At 46.1% G+C, this 27,000-nt stretch overlaps 1 protein-coding gene across 3 annotated transcripts; it reads left to right on the top strand.

The window, feature by feature from the left end:
* On the top strand, nucleotides 1-25,093 carry HTATIP2 (HIV-1 Tat interactive protein 2). 3 transcript variants are annotated; one of them, XM_069739230.1, is made up of 6 exons: nucleotides 1-145; nucleotides 6,530-6,719; nucleotides 7,390-7,497; nucleotides 23,273-23,410; nucleotides 24,397-24,458; nucleotides 24,701-25,093. In XM_069739230.1, exons 1-6 carry the CDS (start codon nucleotides 39-41, stop codon nucleotides 24,921-24,923), a joined length of 828 nt encoding a protein of 275 aa, XP_069595331.1. In that variant the 5' UTR covers nucleotides 1-38; the 3' UTR covers nucleotides 24,924-25,093. The 3 variants fall into 3 exon arrangements, with proteins under 3 accessions (XP_069595331.1, XP_069595330.1, XP_069595332.1); XM_069739229.1 differs by lacking the exon at nucleotides 1-145 and adding an exon at nucleotides 554-858 and having other exon boundaries at nucleotides 24,701-25,063; XM_069739231.1 differs by lacking the exon at nucleotides 1-145 and adding an exon at nucleotides 2,861-2,970.
* Nucleotides 25,094-27,000: the final 1,907 nt, after the last annotated feature.

Genomic DNA, 27,000 nt, shown 5'->3' with positions numbered 1-27,000 from the left:
AGGGCAGGACAGGAAGAGGCACGGTGCGGGGAGTCTGTATGCCGGGGGTGTGGGGCGCAGGCTGCTGGGTCGGAGGATCGCTCCTCGTTCTCCTAATAGCAGTATCCGTGTACGAGGAACATTCAGAGCCCGCGGAGCCGCCAAGGTATTAACCCTACCAGCACCAGACACATCCTACTCATTAACCCTCTCCACACCACACACTCACCCAACTGGGTCTATAGGGTTATTGTCAGTTCTGTACGGTCCTTGCATCTATTAACCATTTCATAGATTAACCCCTTATGCTTCAAACGTTTTTAGATTTTTTTTACGACAAACAAAAAAAATTATACGTATACGTTTTTTTTCCCTAGAGCGGCGTAAGAAAAAACAAACACTGGTTCTTGCCAGTATATCCGCTGCAGATACATTTTGCAGCATGTGAGTGAGATTTCTTATAAATTTGATGCGCTGTATCGCAGCAGAATCCTCTGGGAACTTACAGAGGAGGTTACTGTGGAGAAAGTTAGTGAACCCTTCTTTATCACCATTACTATGTGGCTTGGCAGGTCACAGATCCGGAGTGATGGTGTCGTCGTCACCCGCGTCATTTTACCATCCCACGTTGCAAGTTTTATTTAATCATTTTTCACCGTTAAATCCGTTTCACATCCAGTTTGGTAATGGGAAGGTAATGCTTATTTTACTTTTTGGGGCGGACTGGAGGATCGCCCTTTATACACACACCCGTCTTAGGAGTTTACACATTGCGGAGGGTGTTGCACCACCAGTAGGTTGTGTTCTTACAAAACCCGTCCCTCTCCGGCAAGACTGGATCTGCAGAGTCATGCTGGCGGCTGTCAGAAGCTCCCTGAGGTCAGTGCTTCTGTCCCCTGACCCTATCATTAGACTAGTGCAAATCTAGGAATTCCTGCTCTATATACTGGGGAAAACCGCAGCAGAGCTGGGACTCCGGTGCAATGTATGGAAGACTGTACATTATATCCTACTTATTACAGAAAAGGCCATACTCCGGGTAGCGTCACACACAATTGTGCAAAAAAGCGTGCAGCGATTAAGGGTATGTGCACACGTAGAATGGTCCACTGCAGATTTTTTTCGCAGCGGATTTGATAAATCCGCATTGAAAAACCGCTGCGGTTTTTACTGCAGATTTAACGCATTTTCTATTGCGGATTCCGCTGAGGATTTACATCTGCAGTTTTCTATTGGAGCAGATGTAAAAACGCTACGGATTCCGCACAAAGAATTGACATGCTGCGGAAAATAAAACGCTGCGTTTCCGCAGCATGGGCACAGCGTTTTGTTTCCCATAGGTTTACATTGTACTGTAAACTCATGGGAAACTGCTGCGGATCCGCTTCGTGTGCACGTACCCTAACTATAGCTATGACACTCAGTTGCTTTCAATCAATTTGCTGAGATTTCCTGGACTTGACCACCAATCCATGGGACCTTACCTCTCAGATACAAGGCCAAGTGCCAGCCGCATGCATCGGCCATAGTGCTACATGGGACAGGGTGCACAGGTGCAAAATACTGATGAACATCCACTCACACACCTAGCATTAATGAGGAAGGTGGCGGCTAAATTATTAAACTGCATCCACACTAAGTTTCTGGAGAGGATCCTCTCCACAATATTTGTCTTTAATGGCTCCACAAAAGTTTGGAAAACTTTTCCTACTAATTTCTGTGGGAAATTTGCTTTCAGAAGGAGTTTTTTTTTTTTTTAATGTTTTTTGTTCCTTGAAGTTTTGGTGGGAAAAAAAAAAGAAAGCGCATGTCACTTCTTCTAAGCATATCCTGATGGAAACCTCTCCAAGCTAGGCAGTGTCCAATCAAAGGACTGCAAAAAAAAAAAAAGTTCAAAACATACCAATACTCCTTCAAAAGTTCCCCAAAGCTAAAACTGGTCCCGTATGAAAAATTCATCACTTTTGAAACTCCTAAACCTCTATGTGAATAGGCTCCGGGTCCGTTTGCACAGAGCGTTTTCCCGGTTGACCTGCTGCAGAAATAAAAAGCGCTGCAGATATCATGAAAAAAAAAAGTGTCGCCCTGTGGATGAAATCTATTGCAAAATCTGCAGCGCAGACTCATATACAGACATGCTGCAAATACCAGATCCGTGCTGCCGCTCATTTTACAGTGCAGAGATTTCGTGTTTTGCACCTAACTTTGACATAGTAAAAGTCTGCCCCAGTGGGAACGCATCGCACAGCTCGGCCAGATGACTTGTCCTGCTGCAGTCTCTGTTTGGTAATCGGACGTGTGATTTTGCAGAACAGCGGCTGCATTGTGTAGTCTCTGCTGCTCAGATTACGTTCACTTCTATAGGAGCTGAGTACACCCCACACACCGTATACAGAGCATCAGCAAACTGTTCACATCCAGCCACAGATGATCAGCCGGGGCCCACCATTCTGATATTGATGACCTACTCCAAGCATAAATAATCAATATATAAGTCCAAGACCTTCCCCACCCCTTTAAATCCGAGAGACCACTTGGCAACCTTTAAGTGCACCTCACCCCCACCCTGTTGGCTCCAACCTGCAAAAATAATTTAGCCAAAATGTGCGCTCTCACAACCTGTGTCAAGGGATCTTATTGTCTTGTGCCAACATTGCAAATCACAGATAATGGAAAGAAATCTTCCGAAAATGACAGAAAAGGCTGTAATTACTGGCACCAACCCCATGGATTGCTTATTGCAGGAGAAGGAGGTGGCAAAGCTTTGTGTGGTGCACTTACAGAAATGCTGGGCAGCCGGCCTGGTCTAATAGTATGGGCGTGACCAGTAAGTTGGCACGGTGCACTATGTGGCGGTATAACACTCAGCAGCCATCCCCCTCCTGCATGATAGGTGTGGTACTGTTCATCAGGGTTTAGCACCTGGATGACCTCCCACACATAACATTGTGGCTTGTTGGATCCTGCTGGTTTGGACCTGCGCTTGTATCAGTAAGTATGGATTGCCGATTTTGGGTACATTTTTATAATCCTAGAGATGCATAGGAGCTGTGTACAAAAAACGGGAAGCAATTTCTAATAAAGATTATTTGCAAAATTGCTTTTTTAAAAATATTATTTTAGATGCATTGGAGCGGTGACTGGCATAGCATTTTACCATGCACAAATTGGGCCCGATTCATTATTGAAATTGCACAGTTTTGTATATTTTTTGTTTGTTTTCTTCGCCTGTTTTTCATTTTCACCTTTTTCTTTATAACTTTTAACTATTTACCTTTTCCATTATCATTACAAGGTTTGGGCTCTCCAGATGTTTTTCACCGATTCATCAATTGGGACTTTTTTTTTTTTTTTTTAAAAAGTTGCAAAATTTTTTGCCGTGCTAATATACTCGTCTTCTCCCCCCCGAGAGATTTTATGTACGCTTGGAAAAATTTGTACAAATTATGTGCTAAAAAGTATAAAAAAAAATAAAAAAAAATTAAAGGGACTTTTTTTATTTGGCACAAAGTTCATGAACTGTGTGCGATATTTTTAAGAATTTGATGCGGGGGAAAAAAAAAACAACTTATGAATATTACAAAGAATGAAAAGTGACATTAAACCCCGACCACACACAGGATGAATCAGGCCAATTGTGATTGTAGAGAGGTACCTGCAGATCCTAAGGGGCGGTATATTGTAACGTGTTGGGTAAATGCCAGGGGCGTTACACCTAGTTTTGTTTTCTGAGGGATATTCCAAAGTGGCCAGATGTACCCCCCGCCCTGCATCGCTTTGTTTAGCATTTGCTCAGTGTAAAGGTACCGTCACACTTATTATGGAATAAAGCCCATGTACGGCGCTGACTGTGGATGCAGGGTGTGGTTGTGCGAGTAGTTGTCTGGCATTGCTCAGCGAGTGCGTGCTCTGTGAATAAACACTGGATTAGTTTCCGTACAGCAGTGAACTTCTTGATTTGCTCCTCGGATGACTCCTCTTAGACCACGTTCACGTTCTTAGGTCACACTTCAGTATTTTACATCAGTATTTGTAAGCCAAAACCAGAAGTGGGTTATACAGAAGTGGTGACAATTTTCTATTATACTTTTCCTCTGACTATTCCACTCCTGGATTTGGCTTCCAATTACCGATGTAAAATACTGACCACATACTGAACGTGGCCTTAAAGGGATGTTCAGTGAGGAATTGGAAATTGTCCATTAGCGCTGCCTGATCATTAGTGACTCCAGATGAGCTGCATCGCATATGGAAATCTGAAACCCACCACATCCGAGGCTGCTGCTCTGTCGCTCCCTCATGCTTTAGGGTATGTGCACACGTTGCGGATTTTGCTGCGGATCCGCAGCAGTTTCCCATGAGTTCACAGTACAATGTAAACTTATGGGAAACCAAAAACGCTGTGCCCATGCTGCGGAAAAAAACACGCGGAAACGCAGCATTTTATTTTCCGCAGCATGTCAATTCTTTGTGCGGAATCCGCAGCGTTTTTACACCTGCTCCAATAGAAAACTGCAGATGTAAAACCGCAGCGGAATCAGCAATAGAAACCGCGATAAATCCGCAGTAAAAACCGCAGAGGTTTTGCACTGCAAATTTATCAAATCCACTGCGGAAAAATCCGCAGAGGATCATTCTACGAGTGCACATACCCTTACACTGCAGCTCAGCATGTTAACATTTGCTGTTGTGCATCAGCACAACCTCAGCAGGAATTTAATTTAAGGGGGGCTTATTCGTTACAGAAAAGACCCCACTGTATGACCCCATATTCTATAAATATTCTCGTACTTAAATATAAACCTGAAATAAACAGATTTTTTGCTGAGTAGTAAAAAGTCAAAACGAGGCGTCCATAGAACGATCCATGTCCTGATGGCAACTGTGTAAATAGTTGAGACTAAAAATATCCGACTGCTTTGTGTATACAGCTTCAATGCAGACCTATATGTCTCTATGGTAACAGACTACAAAGAAACCGTGTGTAGTCGGCTCCTGCAGTTATTCCACTCATTCTACAATGCAGTCTACATTGTTGCAGGATCAGACTACACAGGGTTTTGGTAGCCTGTAACTAGTGAGACACACAAGTCTGCATAGGAGCTGCATACACATAATAGATTTTTTTTTTTGTACATTGACTACTTTCAACCATTTTTATATATTTTTACATTATACAATTGAGCTATAACAGGAAATGTATAGTTGCAAAAGCATCCTGTACACTTTACTATCAATGTAAACTAGCATGTCACAATGGTCAAGCTTTAAAGGGAACCTGTCACCTGAATTTGGCGGGACCAGTTTTGGGTCATATGGGCGGAGTTTTCAGGTGTTTGATTCACCCTTTCCTTTCCCGCTGGCTGCATGCTGGCCGAAATATTGGATTGAAGTTCATTCTCTGTCCTCCGTAGTACACGCCTACGCAAGGCAAGATTACCTTTCGCAGGTGTGTACTACAGAGGACAGAGAATGAACTTCAATCCAATCCAATATTGCAGCCAGCATGCAGCCAGCGGGAAAGGAAAGGGTGAATCAAACACCTGAAAACTCCTCCCATATGACCCAAAACTGGTCCCGCCAAATTCAGGTGACAGGTTCCCTTTAAAGTGCTCTTATATTTAAAGGAGTGCTGCTAACTAGTGACGAGCGAGCATGCTGGGATAAGGTGTTATCTGAGCATGCTCGGGTGCTAACAGAGTATCTCCGGCGTGCTCCATTAACATATTCGAGTCTCCATGGCTGCATGTCTCGCAAACTTTTATCCCCGTCAGAACGGAGCACACTTGTACGCTGCTCCATTCATTCCATATGTAACCTGCCAGAAAAAGCCAAGCGCAGCCCCCTAGAGAATGAATGAATGGACTGCAGGTCCAGTATTCGCACTGTTGCTCCATTCTCACAGGGATAAAAATGCCCCTTTTTGCCGATTGGTGCTGGTCCCAGCGATCGGACCCCCACTGATCTACAAGGTACCACACAGTAACCCCCATCAAACATGAATTACTAGAGCACCGACCCCTAGATGGAAAACCGATGGATCGCACCCGGGTCATTGAGCATAGGACATCCCAAAAGGTCCCTTTGGCTCATACAAGAAGACCAATACTATTAAAGACCCCTGATAGTTGGCGCCCTGTTGGAATTTTTGCATTGGGACCCACAACACTGGTGGCATGATCTTGCAATAGTTAGGTGCCCTGTTCAGTTTTTGCTCTGGGGGCTTCTGCTTCATGTGCTCCCCGGCTACACATGTCAGGAATGGGATCCCCTTTAATTGGCTGAATAGGGGTCTCTAAATTAGTTTTTTGCAGAAAGCAATCTTGCTATCTGAGACCTTCCCCCTGTGCATCTCTTATTTGGGTAGACCACGATCATATTAGCACAAAGTCCCCCCGCAACGTTCTCCGGCAGCCGCAGAGTCTGTTGTTCATCCATTAGTCTGTAATTTGTTACTATAGCAGCAGAAGGTTCTGAGCCCGATATTCCCCGCGGGCCACGGTTTATTTAGGAGAAACCTGATGGTTCATCATTTCCTTTCTGAGCACAGAATGGCGAAAGACCTGAAGACGCTGCAAGAAGATTACAGGCAGCTGAACAAGTCCTGCTTCATCCTCGGGGCGTCCGGAGAAACTGGGAAAGAACTTCTCAAGCAGATAGTCCAGAGCCGGCTCTTCAGTAAAGTCACCGTCATCGGGCGCCGGAAGCTAAACTTCGAAGACGAGTCTTATAAAGATGTGGTGGGTGATAAAACATAATGTCTTCTATTAATTCATAGGAAACCCTGCAGCCAATCGGATAGCAGGAACCATGAAAGCAGCGGCGGAAGAGTGAGCTGCTCTTTTGGGTGGCAGTGACCGATCGATAGAGGTGTCATTATAGAAGAGATGGACAAGTAGGAGCAGCACAGAGTATTTCAGAAGAGGAGAGAATTGATCTTGTGACAGACAGAATTTCCATAGTGGGAGGAGCGGTCCCTAGCATCAGAAGATAAGGAGATCAGTATACTCAGCAGTACAGAGTGCTTCAGGAGAAAACTCTGCTGATTTTGTGACGCTCACAGACTGAGAGTTATAGAGTAGTTACATAGTGGAAGGAGCAGGGATCAGCACAGCAGCACAGAGTATTTCAGGAGAGGTTAGTGCTGATCTTGCAGTATCACACCGAGAGTAATAATAGGAAAAGCATCAGAGTTCCAGCAGCACACAGGTTTTCAGCAGATTCATGCACTGATCTTGAGGGGGGCAGTGAGCGCACTGCTTATTTCAATCTGCTTAGTTTAGTGACCATAAACGGGGAGCTCTCTCCCCCAGTGTTACGTGTGTGTGTAATATGTATATTATACCTCCGTATTGCTCTCTGTGGACCCTCGGACTCTTGCTGACCCTCTTTATCTCTTGGATTTCTCAGAAGCAGGAGGTGGTTGACTTTGAGAAGTTAGATGAGCATTCGTCTGCCTTTCAAGAACATGATGTGGGTTTCTGCTGCCTTGGAACCACGAAAGCCAAATCTGGGGAGGTGAGTACTGCACCGAAATCCAGAACTATTCTCCAGCCTGTCGTGTCCATGCAGTCTACAGCTGGACATAGAAATTATTTAGTAAAGAGCATGGGCTAATGGGCCTGATGCAGAAGTCCAGCTTGTGCTGCTCCAGAAAAACATCTCTGCCACAGGCTGCAGCCCAGTCAGCGTTACTGTGGTGGGCAATGTTCTCTCTACGTGGATAATGAGGGTATGTTCCCACGTTCAGTAAACACTGCAGGTTGGACGCTGTGTACGCCTGCAGTGTCCAGATGTTACAGCATAGTGGATGGGATTTCATGAAATCCCAAGTCCACTATGCGTGCACGGACGCCTACGGTTTCCCTGCGGAGACAAACATGCGGCGCGTCTTTCCAGACCGAAGCATGTCTATTTATCTTGTGGAGATGCTCGGTCTCTGCAAGATAAATTTCACCTGTACAAAGTATAGGACGCGGTGATTCAGCACGGTTCAATGAACACATGTGGAATCGCCTGAGTTCAAAAGCCGGCAGCTTTTTGAACGGAGCGGACATGTGCTGTCCAAAACGCTGCCGGTTACTGACTGTGGGGGTGAAGCCTTAGCAGTGAAATTAGGTACCCAGTCATTCCTTCTAAAGTTGGCCTCCACTCTCTCTGACAGACACAAAAAGAGAGCTTAAAAGTTTCTCCAAAAATTTGAAAAAAGTCACAGAGAAAAAAGCAGAGATGATTTTATGCTCAGGCCTCCAAAACAAATGCACTAGCAGGGTGCAGCGGACCCGATTAATGATGGCTGAAACACAGGTGCAACAATACCGATGAAACAACCACTTTCAATCCAGTGTTGGCTGTTTGGTATTTTAGTGCACAAAAAGATAAATGATACTAGTCTGTATGTGGCATTATTCACACAGGCAATGCAGAGCAACTGGTATACAGCCTATTACTAACGCACATACAGGCGGGCCGCCCAGTGCTACAAAATGTATGCTGTGCGAACAGAGGCCTGCATGCAGGCAATCATCTCTGCTTTTTTCTCTGTGACTTTTCTCCCCTCTCTCTGCCGCAGACTGCTCCTCCCCCACGGTCCTCTCTCTGCTCCTCCCCCACGGTCCTCTCCTCTCTCTGCTGCAGACCGCTCCCCCACGGTCCTCTCCTCTCTCTGCTGCAGACCGCTCCCCCACGTGGTCCTCTCTCTCTGCTGCAGATGCCCCCCGCGGTCCTCTCCTCCCTATCTGTTGCAGACTGCTTCAACCCCCCCCCCCCCCGGTCCTCTCCTCTCTCTGCTGCAGACCGCTCCCCCACGTGGTCCTCTCTCTCTGCTGCAGATGCCCCCCGCGGTCCTCTCCTCCATATCTGTTGCAGACTGCTTCCCCCCCCCCCCCCGCGGTCCTCTCTTCTCTGCTGCAGACTGCTCCCCCCTCATGATCCTCTCCTCTCTCTCTGCTGCAGACCGCTCCCTCCACGCGGTCCTCTCTCTCTGCTACAGATGCCCCCCCCCCTCGCGGTCCTCTCCTCTCTGCAGAATGCTCCCCCCCCCTCCGCAGTCCTCTCCTCTCTGCTGCAGACTGCTCCCCCCCTCATGGTCCGCTCCTCTCTCTGCTGCAGACTGCTCCCCCCCTCATGGTCCGCTCCTCTCTCTGCTGCAGACTGCTCCCCTCTTGGTCCTCTCTCTCTCTCTGCTACAGACTGCTCACCCCTTGGTCCTCTCCTCTCTCTCTCTGCTGCAGAACGCTTCCCCCCCCCCTCCCACGGTCCTCTCCTCTCTCTGCTGCAGACTGCTCCCCCCTCATGGTCCTCCCCTCTCTCTGCTGCAGACTGCTCCCCCCTCATGGTCCTCCCCTCTCTCTGCTGCAGACTGCTCCCCCCAAGGTCCTCTCCTCTCTCTCTGCTGCGGACTGCTCCTCCTCCCCACGATCCTCTCCACTCTCTCTCTGCTGCGGACTGTACCCCCCCCGGGTCTTGTCCCCTCTCCCTGCTGTAGACTGCTCCCCCCCCCCCCCCGCAGTCCTCTCCTCTCTCTGCTGCAGACTGCTCCCCTGTTTATCCTCTCCTCTCTCCCTGCTGCAGACTTTGCCTCCCTTGGACCTCTCCTCTCTCTCTGCTGCAGAACCCCCCCACCCGTGGTCTTCTCCTCTCTCTCTGCTGCAGACTGCTCCCTCCCTTCATGGTCCTCTCTCACTGCTGCAGACTGCTCCCTCCCTTCAAGGTCCTCTCGCTCTGCTGCAGACTGCTCCCCCCCCCCCCCCCCCCCCACCCGTGGTCTTCTCTCTCTCTGCCGCAGACTGCTCCCCCCCCTCCCTCCCTGTGGTCTTCTCCCCTCTCTCTGCTGCAGACTGCTCCCTCCACGGTCCTCTCCTCTCTTCTGCAGACTGCACACCTCCCCCTCCCCCCCCCCCCACGGTCCTCTCTTCCCTCTCTGCTGCGGACTGCTCCCCCACCCCCTCCCTCCCCGTGGTCTTCTCCCCTCTCTCTGCTGCAGACTGCTCCCTCCACGGTCCTCTCCTCTCTGCTGCAGACTGCCCCCCCCCATGGTCCTCTCCTCTCTCTCTGCTGCAGACTGCACCCCCCCGCGCTCCTCTCCTCCCATTGACACAAACTGAATTGAAAAGAGAGTGCTGCACATGAGTGCGAAATGGGGCTTGTTCTCAAATTAGATGCCACACATCTAGGATTATTGCCTATCAGACATTTATGGTAGATCAGGGGTTTATGCCTCAAATGCCCCGAAATGGGAATAATCTTTTAAAGCTGTCAGTAGTCTTGAGGAGGGCTGTGATCATTGTCTTGCATTATTATGCACACACTGCTGTGTGCTCCCTGTATTGCAGGATTGTGTGTCCATGTATTAAGCTAAGTTCACACTAGGTGTTCTTTAATGTTCAGCTTTTGTTTTGTTTTTTGTTTTTTTTTTTTACAGTACCAGCAAAGCATATGAGATTTTAGAAATCTCATGCACACAATGGTTGTTTTTTTTGTCATCAGTATTCTGTGCTTCGCATGTTTTTTTGCACAATGGAGCATGTCACTTCTTTCAGCATTTTTCACCCATTGAAATAAATGGGTGGTGGAAAAAATACAGGTATCGGGTTTTGCAGCGTTTTTGTGCCAAAACCTGATTCTATTGAATAGGACTTTTTTTTCCTACACTAAACTTTATCAGCATGCACAAGAGACAAATGTAGCAAGCAAAAAACTCAAGAATAACATGCTTTTTTTCTGCAGCTTTTTTCCTACCAAGAGATGAGGTTTTGCTGAAAAAACGCCTATTGTGAACTTACCCTTATGTAGGCACTGCTGTGTGCGCAGTGTATTGCTGTATTGTGTGTCCATTGTGAGGTGTCAGGTGCAACATCAGTGTCAGTCTGGTGTGTGCTGAGGCCTGCAGAGCGCTGACTGTGTGTGTAAAGCAGTACAGGCCTGCGGAGCCAGCAGCTATGGCAGCTGAATAGCCTGAATAGCATGGACAGCGATGCAAGTCGTCCATGGTAACTGGTCTCGGATGTGGACAGTCCTGTGCCCAAAAGAGGACTGGCATGTGTAACGATTGCAAACAGGTGGATATGGTGCCTGGCTGCTATCCGGAGGATATCCTGGGCTGTGTACGGCTGTATGAGTAAAGAGTCTATGATACAGCAGGACACCCACGGGAACAAGTCAGAGGAGGACAGGCGTGTGTAGTGTCTGCTACATTCAAAGCTGTGTTTGGAGACTGTAATATGGCATGCGGTCACCCCACAGATACTGGACAAGGAGAGGTCCGGCGTGTTTAGGGACTGCAATCTAAAAGCCATATGTGTAGTGCTATGAAACGGGCACGGAGACGAGATGCAACTGTGTGCATTGAACTTTGATGACGTGTACTATAAAATGCTACGCACCTTTATGTGTGAAGTAACACATTAAAGAGACTTTTGTGTTTGAACTTTGTGGGTCACTGCCTCTTCACTGCGTACGGTGCTACTGCAGCATTACACCATGTATTACGCAGGCACTCTATGATGGCAAGTTATGGGCATATTAATGCACATTTACTCGTCTCTTCACATACTTTGCCAACTGATATCTGTTCAGCTCTGGTAAATGTTATTTGTAACCAGAACACGTAATAAGTATCACAAGTCCATACACTTATTATAGGACGCCCCCGCTCACCATTGCCGATATATCTGGATGTGACATTTGTACTCCCAGATAAAAAGTAACCTTTGATTTGCGCGATTATCACGTCTTCCTATGTGTCACATGCAAAGTCCGCTCGCATGAAACCATACATCAGCGAGCAGCAAGTTATCTGCAGTCACTGACTATATGGAGGATAGTAAATTACATTATATAGAATATACTTAGTTCTGAGAAACTTTGTCCATTTTAATCAAATTGTGTGAGCCCATCTGCACTGATGAGCCGTCCTCATACAGAGCGATAGATCACCATGATCAGAACCGTTCCACAAGGAGATTGTGACCACAGCGGTAGCATCGATATCTGATCCTATAAAAATATATTGCAAATCCTATAATAAAGAACAAAATCATAAAACCCTCCAGGTTTCTCCTGGCGTCTGAATGAAAACTTATTACAGGATCCCATATGTAAATCCAAGATTGATCAAACAATCACAGATTTCCTGACTGACCACGAGGAAGACACCACGTCCCCTACTATAAAATGGGAAGCTTTGAAGAGTGTAATAAGAGGCGTCCTCATCTCCCATGGCGCGAGGTTAAAAAAAGAAAGAGCGGCGGAAATACTTAGCTTAACAGATCAAATCCACCAATTAGAAAACAAACACAAACGAGACCTTGAGGCCAGCACATTTGCTAGGCTCTCCTCGGCCAGACAAAAATTGTTATCTATAATAGACCAAAAATCTAAATGCCTCAGAGAAAGACTCAAGAGCCGCTTTTACCAGCTAGGCAATAAAAGTGTTAGACTCTTGGCCAGAGCCCTTAATCAACGTAATCCCAATACCTACATTCCTTTTATTAAAAACAAAGAGGGGAAGAAAGTGTTTAATACCAGAGATATTCTTTCCAACTTCAGTGAATATTACAAATCTCTATACAACATAACGGGACACTACAAAGAGGCTCCACTACATTTTCTTCGTAATAAAATCAAATCATATTTACAGGAACATAAACTACCCACTCTGCCTGAAGGGGATCTACTTGATCTTGAAAAGGAATTCTCAGTGGAGGAGGTGTCTGAAACCATTAGCGCTTTGAAACAGGGCAAGAGCCCGGGCCCTGATGGGTTCTCGGCAGGCTTCTACAAGTCGTTCAACACATTGCTTAGTCCAATACTTCTGAAGGCCTGTAATTTTGTCTCTCTTGGGGGTTCATTCCCTACATAGGCACTCATCGCTCACATAACAGTTCTCCCTAAGCCTGGCAAGGACCCTTCTACGTGTGATAATTACCGCCCGATCTCTTTAATAAATCTGGATATTAAAATATATGCAAAAATGTTAGCCAATAGACTATGCCCCCTTTTACCAAAACTAATAAACCAGGACCAGGTGGGCTTTGTTCCAGGGCGAGAGGCGAGGGACAACACAATCCGAACTATATCTCTAATTGACAGATCGGGCAGAGAGGGGGACCCCCTGTGTATCATGTCAATAGATGCTGAAAAGGCCTTTGACCGGGTCCATTGGGAATTTATTTCCCAGACTTTAGAGGAAATTGGCCTAAAAGAAAACATGCTACGTAGGATCTCCGCCCTGTATTCTTCTCCTAGTGCTCAGGTCAAGGTAAACGGTTCACTATCGGAAATGTTCCCGATCAGAAATGGTACAAGGCAGGGGTGCCCTCTCTCTCCCCTCTTATATATCCTAACAATGGAGCATCTAGCCGTGGCCCTGAGAAATAAACCATCAATTAATGGTATAAAATTACGTTCTGAAGAACATAAGCTAGCACTTTTTGCAGATGACATCCTGCTATATATTACGTCCCCCTCTACGAGCCTACCAAACATTATTTCAGAGCTACATAAATTTGGCCACCTAAGTAACTTCAAAATGAATTCCCATAAATCCAAAATCCTAAACATATCACTCCAACTTCCCCTGGTGGATCAATTAAGGAGGGCTTTCCCATTTAAATGGAGCTTTGATTCCCTTACATATTTAGGTATCAAAATTACAAACAAAACGTCTAAACTGTTTGAAACCAACCTTGCGCCAATCCTACAGAAAACAAACTCAGACTTGGAGAAGTGGCACAGGCTACAATTGTCCTGGCTGGGTAGGATCAATGCAGTGAAGATGGACCTCCTGCCTCGCCTCTTGTATTTTTTTCAAACAATTCCCCTATACCTACCAGCTTCCTCCTTTTCCCGCCTCAAACAAATAATTACTCGTTTTATTTGGTCTCCTAGTCGAGCACGAATTTCATATACAACATTGAGTAGATCTAAATCGACAGGTGGACTGGGTCTCCCGGACCTCGCGAATTATAGTTATGCATCAATGGGAACTTGTATCCTAGACCTTTACCATAGTAAAAACAACAAAAAGTGGGTCAACTTAGAAAATGATCTTAATGGACGCGACTCCCAAATTGTACTTTGGAAAGGAGGCAAGGGGCTAGGGCCGGACATCTACATGCCCTTCCTTACGAGAAACTTGTTGCTTCTTATCAAAAATCGAAATAAAGACTTTCAGATCACAACCCTCCCGGGCCCCTTAATTCCAATTTACGATAATTCTGCTTTTCCGACAGGGCAGAATAGAGAGACATTTCTAAATAAGAGAAAAGAGTCAAAACCCATCATCCACGACTATTTAAATGAGACAGGGATGAAGTCCCTCAGGGAACTATTCCCAGAGGAGGAATCATGCTCTGTTGACTGGTTCTTCTATGAACAACTTAAGTTATATCCACTCAATCTCTAAACAAGCCAACATCAACAGGCCGCTAAGGCTTCTTTCACACTAGCGTCGGAATCTCCCCGTCGCAATGTGTCGGGGAGAGATTCCGACGCTAGCGTTTAACGCTTTGCACAATGGGTGCAGCGGATGCATTTTTCCGGCGCATCCGCTGCCCCATTGTAAGGTGCGGGGAGGTGGGGGCGGAGTTCCGGCCGCGCATGCGCGGTCGGAAAAAGCGGTCCGTCGGGAGAAAAAAACGTTACATGTAGGGGTTTTTTTTTCCCGACGGTCCGCCAAAGCACGACGCATCCGTCGCAAGACGGATGCGTAGTGTGCAAATCCGTCGCAAATGCGTCGCCAATAGAAGTCTATGGGGAAAAACGCATCCTGCAAGCACTTTTGCAGGATGCGTTTTTTCTGCAAAACGACGCATTGTGACGGATTTACAAAAAACGCTAGTGTGAAAGTACCCTAACTCCCTTTGAGAAGCTTTGCATATCAGCAAACCCCCCAGATCATACGGTCTCGCTGCTTTATAAAATCTTCCAAGAGGGGAGGGCTCCGCTGCAGGGTTGGCCATTATTTTTTTCAAAATGGGAGGGCGATCTGGGAAGACCCTTGTCATCTGAAGATAGGGAAAAAATTCTTCTCTTCTCTTCCAGATCGTCATTATGCGCAGTATCACAGGAGAGGAGCTATAGGATTCTAGCAAGATGGTATAGATGCCCCTCCATGGTGCATGCGGTGTTCCCCACGACTCCTGACGTCTGTTGGAGATGTTTAAAGGAAATAGGCTCTTACATGCATATCTGGTGGGACTGCCCCCCCCATAAGGGATTTGTGGCTGGCCGTCTTTGAACTTCATAATAAGTTGTCTATCACACAGATCCAACCTTCAGCAGGTCTAGCTTTGCTGTCTCTATGCAACTTGTCAATATCTAGGTTCAAGAGGGGCATCCTAAGACACTTTCTTACCGCAGTCAGAAATTTGATCCCTCGGTTTTGGAAACAAGAAAAATTTCCTTCCCGTACAGATTTTGCGGCAGAACTTAATAACATTTATAGAATGGAGCAGTTGATAAATCAGTCACCACCAGGTAACACAGAGAAAACTTACAACATATGGGCCCCTTGGATCGCTTTTAGGGAAACTCCTGAACTAGATCTCTGGGTTTCCAGAACCCGACACACTACATAGCCTATTCTCGTATGCTTCCGAGCCGTTCCTCGGCATGCGTTCTGTCCGCTGGGATATGGGGGCAGCCACACTCCTTCCCTGAACCCCCCACACCCTCATCCATCCTTCTTTTCTTCTTCCCACCCTCTTTTTTTCTTTCCCCTTCCTTACTTTCTATGTTTGTCCTCCTCATAACTAGTTCAATTATACATATCGTATTTTGAATATTCACAAAGAAATCTAACAATTGGTACCAATTATCCCGGCTGTTTTTATTGTTATCAGCTCATGATTTCGTGATAGCCAGGAGCATTGTTGATCAGAAAAGTTAAATCATAAGACATAAATGCTGTAACTATGCTCCCCTTGTTCGACTTAAAATTACTGCCTATTATTGCACAGATTTACCAGTTTGTAACGTTTGCCTTTGTTCTTTATTGCTGTGACCAATAAAATGATTTATACAAAAATCATAAAACCCTGTGATGGATCATCTTCCATTTTGTTTAACCTATCGCTCTAAAGTGATCACTGGTATCTTGCAGGGCTCTTGTTCATCCAGTTCCTCCTATTTCATGAATAGAAAGTTAGATGTAAAGTGATTACTGACCATCCTGCAGGGCCCTTATTCATCCAGTTCCACCTGGTTCATGAATATAAAGCTAGATCTAAAGTGATCACTGACCTCTTGCAAGGCCCTTGTTCATCCATTTTATATTTTTTTATAGATCTAAAGTGATCAAATGAATCTTGCAGGGCTTTTGTTCATCCAGTTCCATCTGGTTCATGAATAGAAAACTAGATCTAGATGACAAATGGATGAATACTGCAAGATGGCAGTGATCATTTTCAATCTGTGCATCCAGTTCCACCTGGTTCATTCATACAAAGCTAGATGTATGCAAGATTCCAGTGATCACCCAGTGATCACTTTAGATCTAGATGACAAATGGATGAACAAGGGCCCTTGCATACATCTAGCTTTGTATGAATGAACCAGGAGGAACTGGATGCACAGATTGAAAATGATCACTGCCATCTTGCAGTGCCCTTGTTCATCCAGTTCCTCCTGGTTCATGAATAGAATGCTAGTTCTACTGTATACATTGACATGTAGCAATCCAGTAAATCCGGGAAAGCTGGGCTATTACCCCGTCGGGCACCGTCATCCTTATCGTTTGCCATGTTTTTCCTATTGCAGGCTCCAGATATCGCACAAGCGGACTTAAAGGCACACTCTCAACGATTTAGGGGAAACTATATATCGCTGGCCCTCTGTGCTGAATGCAGATGTCACGGATCTGTATGGCCTCGTCCTGTTTTGCATTCTCTACCATGGAAATGCTGCATGGTGTAATTATAGGTTAAATACAGGATAATAGGGGGCTTACTCACCGTCCGCTTGGGGTCTCAGAGGATTTGGGAAAGTGTATCGGATTAAGGGGACGCGATGGCTCAGGCGTCAATATATCAACTTTTGCAAGGCAACAAGAGAAACAAAGGTGTGGGCATTTTGTCAGGCGGTGTTCATTGAGGTGGAATGATGGGTTAAGGCCGAGGGGCTCCCAAGCACTCACTGGGCCGATCTTCAAGGAGAATGTGTCACTTGTAAGTCGGGGACAATGAGTGTGGGTGGGGGGGACGCTAGCCTGGGATAGCTGGGGGTAGGATTGAAATGACTGACTAATCAGATTGAAGGGGGCAATGAAAGCTGCCGGTATTTGTGTCACTCTAATTTCCTGTGGACAATTGAAGATGGCAGGACTCTATTAAGTGGCGTTTAGCGCAGAACGAAAGGCAGGGAAATTAGAGGCTCGCTTTAATCAAGGCCAAGGATTTGTCAGCGTGGGTAGCAGCGCCGGCGATTGGGCGACGCTAGAAAGCTGCATAGGAATGTGAGACCCGGACGCTACCGCTCGTCTCCACGCTTCGGAGGTAATAAAATAATCATCGGGCATTATAATGGCACAATGCGCCGCGCACGGGTGTTACTGGAGACAAAGTGGGCACTGTTCTGCCGTAATATACCGCAATATCGACAGCCACAATAAATGCCAATAAATATTTTAAAGAAAAACCTTATAAAACACATCATGTATTGTATCTTTAATTCCGTGCTGTAATACAGTCAAATAATTGTCAAAGGGCTTGACTTTAAGGACATGAGCTGACAAAACGCCATGCCATATGATACCTGATGGTGAATTTAAAGTGCTTTCACAATAAAATAATAAAATAAAACTTTATATCAGTCATGGCTCTATATGGCGGCACACAGAGGCCCTCCATGTTTTTATGGCATCGTATTCTCCCTGTGAGATGAGGTGGACAGACTCCACATCAGCGCTGTGCTCCCCTATCCCATAGGCAAGAAATGGGTCAGCGGTGCACCCAATGTAAAACCCCAACCATCACAGGTCTCCCATTTACTGCTTACTAAAATCTGCAGCCCTTCTTGAGATATCAATATTTTTTTTGTTTTGTTTACAGCTCGTTGCCTAGGAGACCGACCACCGACGCTGTCTAGCTAGTAAGCGCCACTCTGGAGCTGGCCGGGAATCGGAGGTAACGGCACACTCCGGTGATCCTGGCTAGCGGCAGAACAGTAATGATGGGCTGAATAGAAGAGAGCTTGTAAGCACTGCACATTTTCTGCTGTCTAACAGCGGTGGTTGGTTTCCAAGGCAATGAGCTGCAAACCCCCCACCACCACCACCACCACCACCCTCCCCCAAAAAAAGCAAACTGTTATATCTGCTGAAAATTTTAATTTCAAACAATTTGTGATGATATCCATATATGCAAATGGGAATAAACCTAAACCTTTAATATTAATCATTGTAAATGGGTTAAAGTGACCTTTTTTTGGCCACCACTAGCATCCTCTCTACACCAGTATAATCTCTCTGAGATGGGACCCCAGTGATCAATAAATTATTCTATCTCCTACTAGCTGAAGAGCCCCACATTGCCCGGGCGTAGTAATTAATTGTGGTTAGTTATAACAAAATTATAATGATTATATTGCACATAAAAACATTGAACAGCATATATTCAACACTACAGATTTGCAGCACACATTTACTAAATGATTCCCCAAGTATTGACAGTGTACTCATTCAAGAGCCTTTTGGATAAACAACATTTTGGGTTTTTCCTTCTGATGCAAAGATGAACGTTGCATATTAAGCAGTTGTCTGTGGTGTCTGGAATTGCCTATTAAGCAGTTGTCTTTAGTGTATAATATTGCCTGTAAAACTCCTGCACCTCACGCTCCTCCTTTATACACAACCCTCTCGTTTTTCCCCCTCGCGCCTCTCGTTTTTCCCCCTCGCGCCTCCACAGCAGCTTCCTGTTATGAGCACAGCGGTGTAATCCATGAGGCTCCTCACTTTCCCTTGACGTCTTGTCTCACAGGAGCACCTCCATTCTAGACACGACGGAGCTAGATGTGTCCGCACGCACGCACGCGCGCGCATAGATAGATAATGATTCAGGTCTCAGACTATGGCAACTTTTTTTTACCACAAAAAAAAATAAATTTGGTATGGCCATAATTGTACCGACCCAGAGAATCCTGTCACCAGGTCATTTTTTACCACAGAATGAACGTCATAAGAAAAAAAAAATAAACTGTTAATTTGAAAAAAAAAAAAAAAAAAAAAATCCTTTCATTGCACTGTGAATTATATTTTTTTCCAGATTTTATGGTAAAATGAACAAATTAAAAATGGCTGCATTCGGAAGGGGTTAATGGGGGCACTCCAGCATTTGGGGCTGTGGGATGCGTTTATGGGGGGCTTTTACCACAAGATGTCACTCAGCCGCCCACCAGACAGGGAAACAGACACTTCACAGCTCAGGTAGAACATTAACATATCAGTTGTGTTTTCACATTTCAGGGCAGATTACACGAATAGACCAATAACGGTGACATTTACCTCAGAAACCATTAATATCAGCAGCAGTCACCACAAGGAGAGAACTACCTGTGTCATCATTCACCTCAGGAGCATTTCCCGCCTAGAAATAGGACAGAATCTGAGGAGAGCCGGCAGTTTTCGCAATGATTGCTGGGAGTCATAGTTTAATAATCCCTCCTGCGCATTAGAGAACAGCAGACGTGAACTACAGTTCCCAGAAATCCATGCGCCACAAATGGTTTCTGGGAGCTGTTGTCCAGAGAATGCAGTAACAAACGCTAGACGGGGGCAGTTACACTACAAATCCCAGAAATCATTGCGGGATCAATTCTAGGCATGAAATAGAGCTTGTTGATGAGTAGAGCTCTCTACATGAGAGGAGGGTGGAGCGCGTAATATGAGTGACTGCTGGGGCTTGTAGTTCCCCTGTAGCTAAGGAGCCATTCTCCTCAGATTATAGAGATGATGTTAGTCAGCTCTCAGCATCATGAATGTATAAATGTCACTAATCTTAACATTTGCTGTCGAAAGCGCCATCACATTCCTCTGGCGTGTTGCGTTTTTATTTCTCTTCTCGAAACTAACAATAAGGTGCAACAGCTAGGTACACAGCTAGCACACCGCTAGGTAAAGTGTGAAAAAAAGCTTTATTAGGTTAACAACCAGTGCAAACATTAAAAACATGTCAAATCACGTAAAAAGTGAAGCATAGTAAAGACTCACACAAGACACAATGATAAATATATTACAATGAAAAAAGCCTCTAGGCCTGAGAAAGGTAATACCGGAAAAAGTCCAGTGTATGAGCTGGGAAGATACACTTGGTATGATTACCAAAGCACCTGTCAAAAAAGGAATGATACATTTTATATATATATATATATATATATGTGTATACGAAAAAATACATATAAAATTGCTCAAGAAAGATACCTAATAATATATATGATAAACCTTCAAATTATCACTTGCATTGAAAAAGGTATTTGATCTTAATTAAATCATCCCACATGGCAGTTTGTTAATATGTTAGATGAACATGAAGACAGAAAAAAATACACCTGTCTTGTAATGCTATTTCTCTTCTTATGATATTTCTCCATCTTTCGATAACGCCGCTGTCGCTGTGGAGTGTGCGTTGTGCGTGGCTATATGAGGTCGGCGGGGCTCGACACACACAGTCACTCAGATATATACAGTATCTATCTATCTATCTATCTATCTATCCATTTATTCCATGGTGCATTACATGTGAGGAGGGGTATACATAATAAAAGCAAGTACAATAATCTTAAACAATACAAGTCATGACTGGCACAGTAGGAGCGAGAACCCTACCCGCGAGGGCTCACAATCTACAAGGGATGGGTGAGGATAGAGCTGTTGTGCAGCGGTTTGGTCGATTGGTGGTTACTGCAGTTTGTAGGCTTGTCGGAAGAGGTGGGTCTTCAGGTTTTTTGAAGGTTTCGATGGTAGGCGGGAGTCTGATGTTGTGGAGTAGAGGGTTCCAGAGTAGGGGTGATGCGTGAGAGAAATCTTGTATGCGATTGTGGGAAGAGGAGAGAAGGAGATCTTGTGAGGATCGGAGGTTGCGTGTAGGTAAGTACTGGGAGACGAGGTCACAGATGTATGGAGGAGACAGGTTGTGGATGGCTTTGTATGTCATGGTTAGGGTTTTGTACTGGAGTCTCTGGGTAATGGGGAGCCAGTGAAGGGATTGACAGAGGGGAGAGGCCGGGGAATAGTGGGGGGACAGGTGGATTAGTCGGGCAGCAGAGTTTAGAATAAATTGGAGGGGTGCGAGAGTGTTCAAGGGGCGGCCACAAAGTAGGAGGTTGCAGTAGTCAAGGCGGGAGATGATGAGGGCATGGACTAGGGTTTCTGCAGATTCTTGGCTTAGGAATGTACGGATACGTGAAATATTTTTGAGTTGAATGCGTCCTGAAGTGGAAAGGGCTTGGATATGTGGTTTGAAGGAGAGATCCGTGTCAAAGATTACCCCGAGGCAGCGAGCTTGTGGGACTGGGGAGAGTGGGCAGCCATTTACTGTAATAGATAGGTTTGTTGGGGGGTTCGCGTGAGATGGGTGAAAGATGATGAATTCTGTTTTGTCCATGTTAAGTTTTAGAAATCTAGCGGAGAAGAAGGATGAAATAGCAGATATACATTGTGGGATTCTGGTTAGTAGGATGGTGATATCTGGTCCAGAGATGTAGATCTCTGTGGTCATCAGCATAGAGGTGATACTCAAAGCCGTGAGATTCTATGAGCTGTCCCAGGCCAAAGGTGTAAATGGAGAAGAGCAGGGGCCCTAGGACTGAACCTTGCGGGACTCCGACAGATAGGGGGCGAGGTGTGGAGGTGGTGTGTGAGTGGGAGACGCTGAATGTCCAGTCTGTTAGGTATGACGAGATCCAGGATAGGGCCAAGTCTGTGATGCCAAGGGATGAGGGTCTGTAATAATAGGGGATGGTCCACTGTGTCAAAGGCAGAGGACAGGTTCAGGAGGAGGATAGAGTAGTGTTGCTTGCTCTTAGCAGTTAATAGGTCATTGGTGACCTTAGGGCAGTTTCAGTGGAGTGGTGTGACTGGAAGCCAGATTTAAGCAGTCGAAGAGGGAGCAGGAAGAGAGATGGGAGGACAGTTCAAGATGGACGTGTTGTTCCAGTAGTTTTGAGGCATAGCGGAGAAGTGATATGGGGCGATAGCTAGATACAGAGGATGGGTCAAGAGAGGGCTTTTTGGGGATAGGTGTGATTGAGGCATGTTTAAAGCTTGAGGGGAAAACACCAGTTGTTAGTAATAGGTTGAAGAGATGGGTTAGGGTTGGGATGAAGTGGGATGGGATTGGGTCAAGTGCACAGGTGGTGAGATGCGATCTTGAGAGTAGAGTGGAGAGTCGATCTTCTGTAATGGTGGAGAAGTTGGTTTTGGAGGTAAAGGGCTGGGAAGTCGGGATGAAGGGCTCTGGGGGTTGTTGACCAAAACTGTCTCTGATGTTATCAATCTTCTGCTTGAAAAATGAGGCAAAGTCTTCAGCTGAGATAAGTGGGGAGGGAGGATGTGCTGGGGGACGGAGGAGAGAATTGAAGGTGTTGAATAACTGTTTAGGGTTGTGAGACAGGGAGGATATGAGAGATGAGAAGTAGGTTTGTTTAGCTGTGGCGAGTGTGGCCTTGAAAGTAGTGAGGGACTGAATGCAATGAAGTGCTCGTTGGAGTAGGATCTTTTCCATCTTCGCACAGCAGCCCTGGAAGCTCGCCTCAGTTCTTTGGTCAGGCTGGTGTGCCAGGGCTGTCTGTTGATTTTGCGACTTTTGGTATGTGTGAGAGGGGCAACAGATTCCAAAGCTGCAGCTATTGTGGTGTTATATAAAACGTCGGCATCATCCGCGTTGTGTAGGGAACTTATTTCTGTAAGAGGGAGAAGGGATTCAGAGAGTGAGTGTAGATCAAGGTGTTTATGATTTCTGCGAGGATGTGTAAGTTTGTGTGTTGGGGGTTGTAGACAAGGAGTGGAGAGGGAGAGGGAAGAGAATGTGAGTAGCTTGTGGAGATAGATCTGTATATTCGATGGGATAAGTTACAATGTTGCTACAATCTTATAAAACGACACTTTGTTTGTATTCAATGCTCCTTACAAAAGAAAAATCTGCTACACTGTATCAAGCCCTGTAGCTGTGTGAGCCGCACATTTCCAGGATACATTTTGATTTCCATTCACAGAAGGGGAAGCACAGATGAGTCCAAACTATTTGCAGTAATTTCAGGGTGTTGGATGTAATGTAATGGCATGCATTTTGTGCTGCAGGCTGGATTTATCAGAGTGGATCACGACTACGTTCTCAAGTCAGCGCAGCTGGCGAAAGCAGGTGGCTGCCAACACTTTAATCTGGAAACTTCGAAAGGTGCCAACAAGGGGAGCAGCTTCCTCTATCTCAGGGTGAAGGTCAGTCCGGAGAACTGCTTTATGGGGTTTATCAAATTCATCACCTGACAAATCTATTTATTTATTGTCGGGGGGATAATTTACTGACCGCAGGGACACCCACCAACTTCGAGACTGGGGCTCTGAATTAAATGTCTCGGCTTTCTCCAGCAGTCTCATAGAAAATGAATGGAGCAGAGTTGGAACATGCGGACCTCCTCTGCTTTCAACATGGGGGGGACTCTGAAGAGCCTCGCTCCAGAGACTCTAAGGGTCCCAGCTGTCGGACCCCCAGCGATCAGTAAGTCGTCCCCAATTCGTAGGGCATAAGGAATGGGAACCTCCTTGATTACCTTCAGAATTTTTCACTGTACGGCTGCTGCAAAACTACAACTCCCAGCATATTTTCCAATAGCTGGGCAGCCATATGTTGAGGAATTCTGACGATCAAATTGTTTCCATTCCATTTGTTGTCATCCAGCACCTTATGGGCTGTGTTAGGCTACTTTCACACTAGCGTCATGTGACAGACGTCGCAATGCGTTGTTTTGGAGAAAAAATGCATCCTGCAAAGTTGCCTGCAGGATGCGTTTTTTTTCCTCCATAGACTTGCATTAGCGACGCATTGCGACGTATTGCCACACGTCGCATCTGTCGTGCGACAGATGCGTCGTGTTTTTGGCTGCCGCGACGCACAAAAAACATTCAATGTAACTTTTTTGTGCGTCGGGTCCACCATTTTCGACCACGCATGCGCAGCCAAAACTCCGCCCCCACCTTCCCGGAACTCACAATGGGCAGCGGATGCGTTGTAAAACTGCATCTGCTGCCCACGTTGTGCTAATCAATCACACTGTACGTCGGGCTGTCGGTTTGCGACGGCCCGTACCGACGGACTAGTGTGAAAGTAGCCTAAAAGCCGATGCAGAGAGACCCCTATAGTCTGCAACCTCCACAATGGCGGACGATCCCGGAAACTCTTAACATGAAATATTCTGTATATTTAGGGTGAAGTGGAAGCTGAAGTAGAAGAACTTGGATTTGACCGGTTTTCCATCTTCAGACCAGGGTAAGTAGCAATTATTTGATTTCTCTACTATATTATTCTGGTAATTGCAGCATTTACCTACTGCAATACCCAATGTCACCATTCATACCGGATCATAAATGATGGAAAGTGCCGGGGTCGACAATCAATAAAACTGATGGAAAATCCCATCGCCCGCCCATCATTGCATTATATTAGGCAAATAATTGACTATTGGATTTGCCGGTCCATGGTGCTGATCACATCCCCCCATTGTGTTACAGAATTCTCTTGGGTGATCGTCAGGAATCCCGTCCTTCAGAATGGATCACAAAGAAGGCGATGGCCCCGATTTCTTTCCTCTTCCCCACCGCCTATTCCGTGCCCATTACTACACTGGTGAAGGCAATGCTGAATAACGCTGTGCTGCAGAGTGACAAGAAGGTGGATCTGCTGGAAAATAAAGCCATCCACGCGCTGGGGAAAATGGAGGAGAAGAAGAGCTAGTGGGGCGGAGGCGCTGTGGCTGGTGCAGAATGTCATTTTAATATATTTTAAAGTTGCACTCCGGCGCCGTCCAGAGCTGCGCACTTCTGCGGGTGTGTAAGGTCGTAACATCATCGGCACACGTGCAGAAGTGAGTGGCTTTGAATGGTGCCGGATAACTCCATGAATGCAAAAAAAAGGAAAGAATATCCAAAAAGGGAGGTTTAGCTTTATATTTAAAGAATAAGAAAATCATGGCTGCTGTCTTCAGGCAACAGTCGCATTTGTCCATGGATTGTGTTTGATATTGACACGGAGCTGTGCTGAAGTGAATGGGGTCGAACAGCAATACCACACACAACCTGAAGGCTGCAGTGGTGCTATTTTCAGAAGAAATACTCCATGAGTTACTGTTCCTGGAAACACGGGCTCCACAGCTGCGTTTGGTGTCATTTGTGGAAAAATCATATTTAAAATGAGTGCAAACTGCGATGGCTGGACTGATCGAGGTCGCACAGCAAACCCTTCAAAGGCTATTTGAGTTCAGGTCAGGGGACTTGTGTGGTCCAGACTTTGCAGTTCGTGTCTGTGACCCTGCTGTCCGTGTGTTGCGGTGTGTGTGCTCTCCACACATGACGCTGCAGTCCATGTGTTGAAGTCTGTACACTCTACACGTGATGCTGTGGTCCGTGTGTTGCGGTCTGTACTCTCTACACATGACGCTGTGGTCCGTGTGTTGCAGGTGTGTGTACTCTCTACACATGATGCTGTGGTCCGTGTTGTGGTCTGTACTCACTACACATGATGCTGCTGTCCGTGTGTTGCTGTGTGTGTGTGCTCTCTACACATGATGCTGTGGTCCGTGTGTTGTGGTCTGTACACACTACACGTGATGCTGCGGTCCGTGTGTTGCTGTGTGTGTGCTCTCTACACATGATGCTGTGGTCCGTGTGTTGCGGTCTGTACTCTCTACACATGACGCTGCGGTCCGTGTGTTGCAGGTGTGTGTGCTCTCTACACATGATGCTGTGGTCCGTGTGTTGCTGTGTGTGTGCTCTCTACACATGATGCTGTGATCCGTGTGTTGTGGTCTGTACTTGCTACACATGACGCTGCGGTCCGTGTGTTGCTGTGTGTGTGCTCTCTACACATGATGCTGTGGTCCGTGTTTTGCGGTCTGTACTCACTACACATGACGCTGCGGTCCGTGTGTTGCAGGTGTGTGTGCTCTCTACACATGATGCTGTGGTCTGTGTTTTGCGGTCTGTACTCACTACACATGACACTGCGGTCCGTGTGTTGCGGTGTGTAAGCTCTCTACCCGTAACCCTGCGTCCGTGTGTTGCGGTGTGTGTGTGCTCTCTACCCGTGACGCTTTGGTCCGTGTGTTGTAGTCTACTCTCTACACGTGACTGTGCGGTCCATGTATTGCGGTGTGTGTGCTCTCTACACATGACGCTGTGGTCCGTGTTTTGTGGTCTGTACTCTCTACACGTGACGCTGCAGTCCATGTTTTGCGGTGTGTGTGCTCTCTACCCGTGACGCTGTGGTCCGTGTTTTGCGTTGTGTGCTCTCTACACGTGACACTGCGGTCCGTGTTTTGCGTTGTGTGCTCTCTACACGTGACGCTGCGGTCCATGTTTTGCGGTGTGTGTGCTCTCTACACATGATGCTGTGGTCCGTGTGTTACGGTTTGTACTCTCTACACATGATGTTGCGGTCCGTGTGTGTTGCAGGATTACGGTCTCCCTGTGGTTCTGGTGTAATTAATGCAACTTTATACACTGTATACAGATCATTGCTCAAATGATGGACGCATATGTAGTCGCATGTACAGCTTTTTTTGTGAGCATGCCCCCGGCAATTGGAGGGATCTTCTGCACAATCAACTGAAATACAACACCTACTAAAATAAATTTGTATTTTTCGGGCATTTGGGAATTGATTACCCAAAGATGGGCCAGGTCCTAGTTCCTTCTCATGGCTAAGATTATGATCCATGTGCCATATGTCTCCGTATCGGAGTGAGCTGCATTACCAGACACGATCCATGGACAAGAGTGGCACTATTTCTGGAAGAATGCAGCCATGTTTTTTA

This window comes from Ranitomeya imitator, chromosome 9, assembly GCF_032444005.1.
Source record: "Ranitomeya imitator isolate aRanImi1 chromosome 9, aRanImi1.pri, whole genome shotgun sequence".
In the NCBI taxonomy this organism is placed as follows: domain Eukaryota; kingdom Metazoa; phylum Chordata; class Amphibia; order Anura; family Dendrobatidae; genus Ranitomeya; species Ranitomeya imitator.
The sequence above is the reverse complement of the archived record's forward strand: the minus strand, read 5'-3'. Positions and strand labels throughout refer to the sequence as shown.

What these genes read in the sequence shown, in the direction of transcription:
- HTATIP2 (XM_069739229.1), top strand. Translation starts at nt 569, where the DNA reads ATGGTGTCGTCGTCACCCGCGTCATTTTACCATCCCACGTTGCAAGTT. An exon ending in ACGAGTCTTATAAAGATGTG is followed by an intron (nt 6,720 to 7,389) that starts GTGGGTGATAAA and finishes TGGATTTCTCAG; the next exon opens with AAGCAGGAGGTGGTTGACTT. An exon ending in TTTTCCATCTTCAGACCAGG is followed by an intron (nt 24,459 to 24,700) that starts GTAAGTAGCAAT and finishes ATTGTGTTACAG; the next exon opens with AATTCTCTTGGGTGATCGTC.